This window comes from Amaranthus tricolor, chromosome 13 (genome assembly GCF_026212465.1).
Source record: "Amaranthus tricolor cultivar Red isolate AtriRed21 chromosome 13, ASM2621246v1, whole genome shotgun sequence".
Taxonomy (NCBI): Eukaryota; Viridiplantae; Streptophyta; class Magnoliopsida; order Caryophyllales; family Amaranthaceae; genus Amaranthus; species Amaranthus tricolor.
Genome location: NC_080059.1, coordinates 19,827,178 through 19,838,507, shown reverse-complemented (window position 1 = coordinate 19,838,507; position 11,330 = coordinate 19,827,178). Strand labels below are relative to the sequence as shown.

Here is an 11,330-nt window from a genome sequence, read left to right as displayed (position 1 = left end):
CACAAGCTAAACATATACATATTAGACATCATTTTCTTAAGGATAACGTAGAACATAAAAATATTGTATTAAAGCATGTCAATACTAATGAACAAGTTGCAGATATTCTGACCAAACCGCTTCCAAGGGAACAATATGAAAAGATGAGATTAGAACTTGGTATGATCAAGCTCCACTAAAGTTGGTTGCATAAAATTCCCAATGAAGCATCATGAATAAAAGAGGGTAAGGAATCAACCTCAATATTTTGATTGAGAATCAATTATTGCATGGATTAGGTAAACACGTAATAAAGTTTGTACTATGAATATTCTCTTGTTTGCATGTTGTTAATTTGATCAGACCAAAGCAATATGTTCGTTATTTTCTTTCATAATATCATAATTCATTTTTTTAAATTACTTTATTTTAATTTAGTATTTTATTTTGATATCATAAATTATATTATCATATTGTTTGAAAAATGTTTAGCCATTTTAAACTTAATAAATAAAAATTTGTAAGGGAAACGGTTTAATCCAAAATTTAATTCCAAAACCACTCAATCCTTCCATATCAGAAGCCATGATGAATGGCATTGATGAGATGGGACGTGAGGTAACCGTCAGCCATCTTTAAAAAGGCCTTAACACATCAAATCACTCAAACTATCTTCATCCCTTTTCAAAACCGTCTCAAGAAACCGTCCTTATTCTTCTCTCAACTTTTCAAAATTCAAACATGAAAACACCAAAATCAAGCAAGAAAACTTCTAAATCAGGAAAGAAAGCCTCTACATCCCACCAAAACATCCAGCCAAAACCCTTAAAAATTGTTCATTCACCCCCATTACTGAACGCTGCACCATCACCATCCCAAGAAACCACTGAAAATGTTGGATCAAAACGAAAAATACTTTCACCAAAAGGTGAATCATCCTCCAAAGCGCTCAAGCGTTTGAAGCAAGTTGATCCTAACAGTGCTGAAGAGATTGCAAAGGAAATGTCTGTCGGATTTGGGGTAGATAAGTACTGGTATGACTCTACACACTTTCCTCAACTTCATACTATTTTAAAATTTCAAGAATGGGAGGTTTTGATGACTGAGTTTAGTTGTAATCCCATTTTTCCAAACATTATGAGAGAGTTTATTTCAAACTTCTCCAATAACGGTGGAATGTGTTCTAGTATGGTTAGGAACATAAAATTAGAGTTTAATAGCACATTGTTGGGGGAATGATTCAATGTTCCAAATGTTGGGTTTGATACATATTGTGTTGGTGCAAAGATAGTTTTTTCAGGAATAAATGAAAAAACGATTTTTAAGTTTTTAGGGGTTGCACAAAAGAAGGGTAAAATCAGTCACAATGTCTTGTCTCCAATGCATAAATTACTTTACAATGTTGCACGAAGATTTATTTTGCCCCGAAACTCTAAGAGGAGTGAGGTGAGTCTACGTGATGCAACTTTGATTTATTGCATGGATAATCAAATAAAAATAAATTTTCCATCTTTGATGATATCACATTTATCTGACTGCATTGAGAAAAAGAATGTTGTTGGCTATGGGGGGCTGTTAACATGGATTTTTCGCAAGTTTGGGGTACCATTGGATGGGCTGGAGTTCCCAATGGGACCTAATGTGAAAATTGGTGCAAGATGTCTGAAGAATTTGCATCTCAAACTAAATGATGAAGGGGAGTTAATAAATGAATCAGAAGAAATAATTGATGTAGGTTCTGATGAGGAGGAAATAGATGAAGAAGAAGAAGAAATTGAAAAAGAAGTAAAAATAAAGAAGGAAAAAGGAGAAGAAAGAGAAAAAGAAGAAAAAATAGAAAAAGAAAATGAAGATGAAAAAGAAAATGAAAAAGAAAAGAAAGAGGAAGTAGAGGAGGAAGAACAAGGGCCTGTTCCCACTGAAGAAGGAGAAGAAGGGGAACAGGAAGAGGGGGCAAGAAAAGAGGGGGAACAAGGAGAGGAAGAAGCTTTAGGAGAAGAAGTGCCTCATGATCTCTGTCATGATTCCAGTGATGAAGAGGTTGTGATTGCATTAAGAAGGAAGGGTAAAGCTATTCAAAGGAAGAGTAGGAGGCTTGCTTCAAAACGAAAGGCTGCAATGGTTGATGATACCACTTCTGAAACCATTCCTGAGCCTACTTCAAATGAACCTCTCTCTCCCAAGCCAACCACTTCACCACCAAATCACCCTCCATCACCTATTCACTTTATACCACCACCATTTCCATCATCTCCTGGTATTGGTTGTGCTGATCCTATCTCTACAGCTTCCTCACATTCTATTCTCTCCAAGCTCATTGACCTACAGTCTCAATTCAGTGCTTTTCAAGATGAAGTTCGTGTCTCACTCGCTTCAATTGTTGATCAACTTACCATGATGGAGAATCGTCCTGGTGCAAAGTTGGATACAGTAGAAGTGCAGACCGAATATGTGGATGAAGAAGAGACTGCCCCTTGAACCCTCTCCCTATATTTTTTTAAGATTTGTATGGCTGTTGCATTTCACAAACAATTTCACCTTTTACTTTGTACCATCTGGGGTACATTGTTGTTGTTACGTTGAACATTTGCTACTTTTCTTTGCTTTTATTAATGGTCTGTGACAACTAACTAAATGCAGGTTTGATTATTGTTCATGGCACTTACTTTTATTATTGTTTCTTGCTTTCATCACTGACAATTCTATATGTTTTGTGTTGAGGATTGGTATTCCTTATCTTATTTTTGATTGATGACAAAAGGGGGAAGAGAATGCACAAACTTAAGAGGAGCTGTGTGAATTGACAGTTACATATTTCAATTGATTCATATTGATTCAATTATGGAAGATAATGTGTTGTGTGCAAGGATCATGCTGCTAATTATGTTTATGCTAAAACATTCTGTTTTTTTTTATCATCTGTGTTGTTTTCTTTACATTATGAGTATTTTAGTTAATTGTTTGTTTTGGTTTAAATGGTTCAAAGTTGTTTCTCTTGGAAATACTTAATATTTTTTTAATCTATTTTATATTAGTTCTTCTTAGTTTAATTATTTTTGAAAATTTAAAAAAAAAATATTTGATACTATGTTTTATAGAGTAAGTTGGTTTATGATATGCTTGGTAAATTATATTTACTAAGTTAAGAAGAGTTGTTTTAATCTCTAACATGCTCTTCAACATTTGCTTTACTCTAGTATACTTAAGTTTGTTTATAAAGTTTGTCATCATCAAAAAGGGGAAATTTGTTGGCCTCTTAGGTTTTGATGATGACTTCACTTTTAAAATAAACAAACATATTTTAAAGATTGTTTTGTAGGTAAATATCCGATTGTGTTAATCGTTGATGAAGCCTATGACTTGGTTCGTGGAAGTTGTACATGTCTCAAATATCCAAGAAGTTGGACAATTGCTTTAGAAGACAGTTTATTGTTCCTAGATTTAAAGTCCTGACGAAAGTTGTAGATGGAAACAGTGCGCTGTTCCTCACGATACAGGTCTGGAGAAGACATTGACTGGAAGTTACAAAAATTACGTTTTCTGTTTTTGGTTAATGTAAAAGGTTAAAAGTTTAATTATTTGCTTAATTAAATTTATTTATTAATTGGCAAAAAGTTTTTTAAAACACCTAAAAATATGGAGAAGACTTATTCCTCACTTTGAATAAGTCTCCTATAAAATCGGACACCCAAGAGATTTATTCTCTACTTTGAACGAGTCTCCTATTATTTAGGATCTTCTTAGTGACTCATGTTTTGTTAACCGTACAAGAGAACCGCAGTCATTTTCCACCTCTATCTTCAATAACTTCCCAACTTTCTTTGGGAGCAAGTAAGTAAATAGAAGTCATGGGGTGAGTGCACTACATGGTAATCGTGGGTTGAGTGCACTGATGGCTGTTCCCTTTATAAACGAGGGATGCTACGCTAAACCGATATCCATCTTAGAGTGTTCTTAAGGTGAGATCAAAGTAAGAAAAATATTCAAAGTTATTTTAATGCCAATTAATTCATTATATTTTTCTTGAGCAACTACTTAATTTTAATCTTCTTAAGAATTGGCCTTGTAAGGGTAATTGAGTGTTTTTGTTGTAATTAGACTTAAGGGAAGTCTAAGGGAATAGAGAAGCGTGAGAAGAGAAAGAGAAGGAGAAAAGAAGAGAAGAGAAATAGGCCTAGAGTAGAGAAGCTTCAAGTGAAGCATATTTGTTTTATGTAATTGTAATTGATTGCCTAAAACATAGTGAGAATTTTGAAATCCCGGGGGGTCGTGGTTTTCCTTCTTATTAGGCCAAGAAGGTTTCCACGTAAAATCTTTGTCTTCTTTTTATCTTTTGCTTTTTACGTTTAAGCTTTATTTTGTTTGTTAAAATTCCGCAAATTAGAAGAAAAACGAAGTAAAGTTAGATACACAACAATTCACCCCCCCTCTTGTTGCATTCGACCATCTTCGTGTATTTCAACAGGTTGGAAAACATAATCCTGCAAATGACTTGGTGGTTTAGATTGTCTAATGGATCTTCTGAGAACAGTGGCATATGTAGGAGGAGAAGTATGAAAACAAGAAACAGAATCTGTGTGATGATTAATAATTGGAGATAAAGGAGAATGAGAAGTAGAAGAATTTATGTCTGAAATTGAAGAGATAGAAGAGGTTTGAGTAAGAGAAGAGGGGTAAGAGAAGAAATTTGTGAAATCAGAAATAGAAGCAGGAAGGACTGATTGAGAGGTTTGAGAAGAAATATGATGGAAAGGAAAAACATTCTCATGAAATTGAATGTTTCTAGTAACAAAAACCTTATTGGTTTGTAGATCAAGAATTTTGTAGCCTTTTTGAGTGGTAGAAAAACCCAAAAAAATAGAAGGGTGAGATCTAGGAGCAAACTTATTTCTGTCCCTTTTAGAAGTGGCAACAAAACAGAGACTTCCAAAACATTTCAAGGCAGCATAATCAGGTAATTTGTTGTGAAGCAATTCATATGGGGTTTTGTAATGTAAAACTGATAAAAGAAGTCTGTTAATAAGAAAAGTAGCATGTAATAAACATTCACCCCAATATTTGAGAGGGATTTTTGATTGAAAATATAAAGCTCTAGCTACTTCCAATAAATGTTTATGTTTCCTTTCAACTCTGCCATTTTGTTGGGGAGTACCAACAAGGCTAGTTTGATGAACAATTCCCATATTATTATAACGTTGGATAGCATTGTCATCACAAAATTCCATGCCATTGTCAGATCTAACAATTTTAACTGATGTATTAAACTGTTTCTGAAGCAATTTGATCAAATTTTCTAGAATAGAGAATGCATTAGACTTGGTACTCAAAAGATAAGTCCAAGTGGCTCTAGAAAAAAATCATCAACAATGGTAAGAAAATATCTGTACCCATTGTATGTGGGAGTAGCATATGGGCCCCATAAATCTACATGAAGTAATTCAAAAAGTTTACAAGCTCTGCTATTGCTAATTGGAAATGAATTATATTGTTGTCGAGCTTGAGGACATATATGACAAATGCAATCAACTGAAGGAAAATTACATGATTGAATTTGAAGATGTCTCATTTGCGGAAAAGGAAAATGTCCGAGTCTGCAGTGCCACAATTGAGTAAGATTGTGTCTGGAGTACAAAGTGGTAGATGTTAAGCATTCTGTTGAGAAAAGAGAAGTTAAAGGAGGATATTGGTTTGATTTAAGAGAAGTGTCAACATGATATAGACCATTTTGAGCATTACCAAGGACCTGAGCATGCTTCATCAAATGGTCCTGTGAAAAAGATTGAAAGGGAATAAGCAAGCAATTTGTGGGTGTAAAAAGAACAAAGTTGTGAAGCTGAGTGGTCAATTTATACATTGAAATTAAATTGAAAATCAGGAACATGAAGCAAATTATCAAGAATCAAATCATCTGATATTTTGACAGATCCTATGTTCATGACCTTAGCTTGTTGACCATTGGATTGAGTTATGAAGCATTGTTCATTAACAGGTTTATAGTGTAGAAAATGTGCCAAAGAAGGGCTAATATGATCTGTTGCACCACTATCAAGAATCCAATGATCATTCTTAGCAGATGACAGAAAACAAAGATTGTTACCTGCTAGAAGAGCTGATTTTGATGAAGAAGATGTATTAAGATCTTTATTTGGAGCAAACTGTTGTGCCAACATGTTGACAAACTGTTGGTATATTTCAGGTGTGATATTGTTGTCTGACTTCGTGTCTAAGCTGATATTTTCATCAATTCAGGATGAAGTTTTAAAGCATTTATCTATAGTGTGGCCTTGCATTTTACAATGTTCACAGAAATAATTGCTTCTTCTTTCTTGATTCTTGTGATATGCAGAACCATTACCAGAACCAAATTGATATGAAACAGACCCAGATCTCCCTTTATTGTAATTTCCAAAATGATGACCAGTCATGTAGGGAAAAAAATTCCTATTTCCATTGGAATTAAACTGGTTTCTATTGACAGCAAAAGCATTATTTTCACTCACAGAAGCCGAATTATCAGAAAATTCTCTCTGGGTCTCATCTTGAATCAAGATACTGTAAGCAGTATTAACATCTGGTACTGGTTTAATCATAAGAATATTGCCTCTAACAGTTTTATATGCTCCATTCAAACCCATTAAGAATTTGTACAGTCTTTGATTCTTAATCAACTCAACAATTGAACCATTAACATCACAAGTACAAAGAGCACAAGAACATTTGGGAATTTTCACAAGACTGTCATATGCATCCCATAAACTCTTCAATTTGGTAAAATACTCAGCAATTGACAAATTTCCTTGTTCAAAAGAATTTAATTCTTTATCAATTTGCAGAATTTTAGGTCCATTAGATTGAGAGAACCTATTCTTTAACTCTTTCCATATATAAGCAGTAGAATTACAGTAAAGAACACTGGAACTAATGTTTTCTTCACAAGAATTTAGAAGCCAAGAAATTACCATTTTATCGTATAGTTCCCACTGCTTTGTCATCTGAGGATCTGCTGGTTTTCTGCAAGAACCATCTACAAATCCCATCTTGTTCTTCGCCACTAAAGAAATCTGGACTGAGCGTTCCCATTGCTCAAAATTCAATCCATTCAGATGTTTGGTAGAAAGAGAATGGTTAGTATTGTCACCATGACCTACAAATAATTCATGATTGTAATTAGGAACAAAATTTGGGGAAATTCTAGAATCCATTTCTTTCAAAATAAGAAAATTAAAAGAAATTGTAAGAATCAGCTACTTTTCTCAGCCAATCGTGGCTCTGATACAGTGAAAATTACAGAAATATAGTGAAAGAAGAAGGAAGGAACAGAGAAAGAAACAGAAAGTTCTCTTATTCAGCAAAGTTAGAGAAATCTCACATATATTTTTTTATATGCCTACAACAACTTAGCTGACCTTTATTTATATGAAAAGGACCTAGAAATTAACCTATCCACATGTACTAACAAACTTCATAACAAACATATTACAAGATGCAGCCAGCTGTCAAAGAATCAAAAAAGAATTCTCTGTTTATTTAGTAACAGTGAAGAAACTCTCATTGATCCTCCCACAAAGATCAAGCAAAACAGGTATATACCATCTCATTGTAGTACTATAGTGTGTGACTAATTGTCCCAAAGTTTGGAAGTCTGATTTATCCCAAGCTGTGGCATGTGCCTAAAAAGTTGTACACTAAAACTGTGATTATTGCGCGATTTCCCTCTGATTTAAATGTGTCTGCAAGAATACCAATTATCATTCCATATTGAGGGATTTTTAATAGTCAGGATAAAGAGATTTCCAATATATTGCAAAACTAGTGAAATAGTTAGGTTGCAACATCGCTTTATGATGTACTCTCTCCATCCCTTTTTATTTGTTTTTGTTTGATCAAATCTATTAGTTTTTTTGGTTTATTGCTAAAAAGGTAGAAGTGAAAAGGACTTAAAGGGAGAGGGATGGGAGGAAGAAAATAATGAATGGGATGAAAATAACAATTTTTTCTTGCATAAGATGAAATCTACCTAATTTTAATCGTTTGATTAGTCATTTTCGATTAATTTTTAATTCATTCAATTTAATTCCTAATTCTTGATTATTAAGCTCCAACCTTATCTAATTCCTAAAATCTTATATTCCAACTAACTATATATTTATTGATTTAATTTCTTATTTAATTTCCAATTCGATTTTCAAGTTTCTTAATTGTTTAATTTTCTTTAAATTCCTAATGCTTGCTCGATTTCTTAAACTAAGCCGAAAATGAAACTTTAAATTTTTATTATTTCTAAATAATTTTCTTTTTTTCCCAAAATTTTCGATTATTATTTTCTATTATATAAAAAAAATTCAAATTCAGTTAATTAACTATTGGTTTATGAAAACTTTACGTTTAAAAATTCTTATCTTCTTAATTAATTTCGTTAACGATTATATTAACGACTTTAGCACTTTTATTTAAACTATTATAAACTAGTATATTTTATTAATAACTTTAATTAAGTTTTTATGCTAGTTTTGCACCTAAAATAATCATAATTACCTAAATCTATTAGTCAAAACCTACCTATATTTTATTACTTATTTACTTATATAAGTAAAGTAATTTTGAAAAGAAATCAAAGTTCATCCTTACCATCATGTTGGATGGTAATGGGTAATATGAAGCCATGATTTTTTTTTTTTGTCCATATATTATAAGATCTTGTCCCATAAATATCTTCTTTATATATTAGTCATTTTCCTAACATTCTACCTTGCAAAATTAAAACAAAACTCATCCAAAATATATCATTCTAGTTGTGTAGTTTTATGGAATTAAGTCACCTATTTTTCTTCCATTTCCTCCTAATTTCACTTCATTATGTCAATTACTAATTTTCTAATATTAATTAGTTAAAGAATTTCAAGAAGGTGGAGCTTAGAACAATTTTATTTAACTTAAATCATCATCATTTTGGAGCATTATTGGTTCATTACTTTGGGTGCCTAGAGGATCATTATTTTTGGAGTTGGGTATTTATTTTGGGAGCTTTGAAGTACTAGCATTTGGAGTTTGAAGCTTAAAGCTTGGAGTATTTATTGGAGGATTTTATTTTCTTATCTCCTTAATTAGTAATTAGTACTAATCCATGGTGTTAGTATGGTATAATTTCTTACCCTACTCTTTATATGGAAGTTTACATTATATTTACCTTGTAATATGCTAAGTATGAAATAGGTTGAGTATGTTCAAGTAGGTAGTTAGTTTGATGAAATTATGATCGTTAATATTAAGTGTGTTTATGTTAAAAATATTTTTTTTGTATGTTAATTAGTAATTTTTGAACATGTTTAGGAAGTTGTGTGAATAATTATATTCTACTGATATTAAGTATTATTTATGTTATAAACTAGTGTTAGTATGTTTGGGGATTATGTGTTACATTAAAGATGTTATTATATTTAAGATTTTTTTTTTTGTTAGAATTTTTGTTAATATGTGTTGGAATATAAACTAGTGAATTGTTGTGTATTGAGTTGTACTACTTTTTTGCTCTAACTTGCGGAATTATAACGAACAAAATAAAACTTAAACTTAAGAAGCAAGAAATAAAAAGAGACAAAGATTTTACGTGGAAACCTTCTTGGCCTAATAAGAAGGAAAAACCACGACCCCCCGGGATTTCAAAATTCTCACTATGTTTAGGCAATTAATTACAATTACACAAAACAATGTTTGCTTCACTTGAAGCTTCTCTACTCTAGGCCTAATTCTCTTTCTCTATTCTCTCTTTCTCTTTCTCTTCTCACGTTTCTTTTCTCTAATTCCCTTAGACTTCCCACAAGTCTAATTACAACAAAACACACATTAACCCTTACAAGGCCATTTCTCAAGAGGATTACAATTAAAATAATTACTTAAGAAAAATATAATAAGTTGATTGGCATGTAAAAACTGAAAATATTTTTCTTAATTTGATCTCCCTTTTATGGACACTCTTGAATAATTTTTTTTGGTTCGAGCAAAGTTCCTTCTATTTATAGAGGGAACAGCCAGCAGTTACCATAAGCATAACGTCCACTATCTCACACATACCTCCACTACCCCACGTTCTCAAAACAAAAGGTGGTGGAATTAAGAAGGTGTCCGGCTGTTATTTGCTCAAAGAAAAACCAGTTTCCTTAATGCTAAAAATAGCATAGGAGTTTAAAACATAAGATCCTAAAAAATAGGAGATCTAAATCTAATTAAGAAAAAGTCTTGGGCTATTTTTAGAAAACCTAAAAATAGATTTGCCAACCAATTTATCAATAATTAAGCAATTAAATTAATTCTAAACCATTACATCAACTTAAAAACAGAAAATAATTAATTCGCAATTTTTCAGTCGATGCTATTCTTCAGACCTGCTACGTAGGAACAGCGTACTGTCTCCAGCTTCAACTCCAGTTAAAATGTTCATTTTAGGAACAGCAGACTGTACATCTACTTTGAACATTATAACACTTATCTAACATCTTGGACATATTAAGACATGTACATCTTCCACGAACCAAGTCATAGGCTTCATCAACGATTCAAACTAAATCGGATATATACCTACAAAACAATCTCTAAAAATATGTTTGTTTATCTAAAAGTGAAGTCATCATCAAAACCTTAAGAGGCCAACAAATTCCCCCTTTTTGATGAGGACAAACTTTATAAACAAACTTAAGTAAAATAGAGTAAAACAAAATTCTTAGAGCATACTAGAGATTAAAGCAACTCTAAATAACTTAGCAAATCAACTTGTTAAAATATAATTCACCAAGCATTCACAATAAAACAATTTACTCCATAATATCAACTATGTTTAAAAATTTTCAAAATTAATTAATCTAAAACTTAAATGAAATAAACTAAAATTAATTAAACTTACATAATAAAACTAACATAATAAAACTAACACAAATTATTAAGTATTTTCAACCAAAAACTACTTGAAAACAAATTCACAGAAACAAGTAACCATCAACTTGAAAACACAATTTGAAAACACAGTACACAGATGATCATTAAGTTAGCATAATAAATCAACCATAAATCAACCATAAGAAACAATATAAATCAACCAAGATATGTTACTGTGTATTCACTGCTCTTCTTAAGTTTGTGCATAATCTTCCACCTTTTGTTATCAATCAAAAAGAATTAGTGGTTATCAAACCTCAGCACAAACCATATAGATTTGTCAGTGATGAAAACAAGAGACAGTAATAAAAGTAAGTGCCATGAATAAAAATCAAACCTGCATATAGTCAATTATCACAGACCATTAATAAAAGCAAGGAAAGAAAAGTAGCAATTGTTCAACATTACAACAACAATGTACC

At 31.9% G+C, this 11,330-nt stretch overlaps 1 protein-coding gene across 1 annotated transcript; it reads right to left on the bottom strand.

Moving 5' to 3' along the window:
• Positions 1 to 6,224: 6,224 nt before the first annotated feature.
• On the bottom strand, positions 6,225 to 7,181 carry LOC130798903 (uncharacterized). The gene has a single exon (XM_057661998.1). The coding sequence runs from the start codon at positions 7,179 to 7,181 to the stop codon at positions 6,225 to 6,227; it is 957 nt and encodes a 318-aa protein (XP_057517981.1).
• Between the last annotated feature and the right edge of the window lie 4,149 nt (positions 7,182 to 11,330).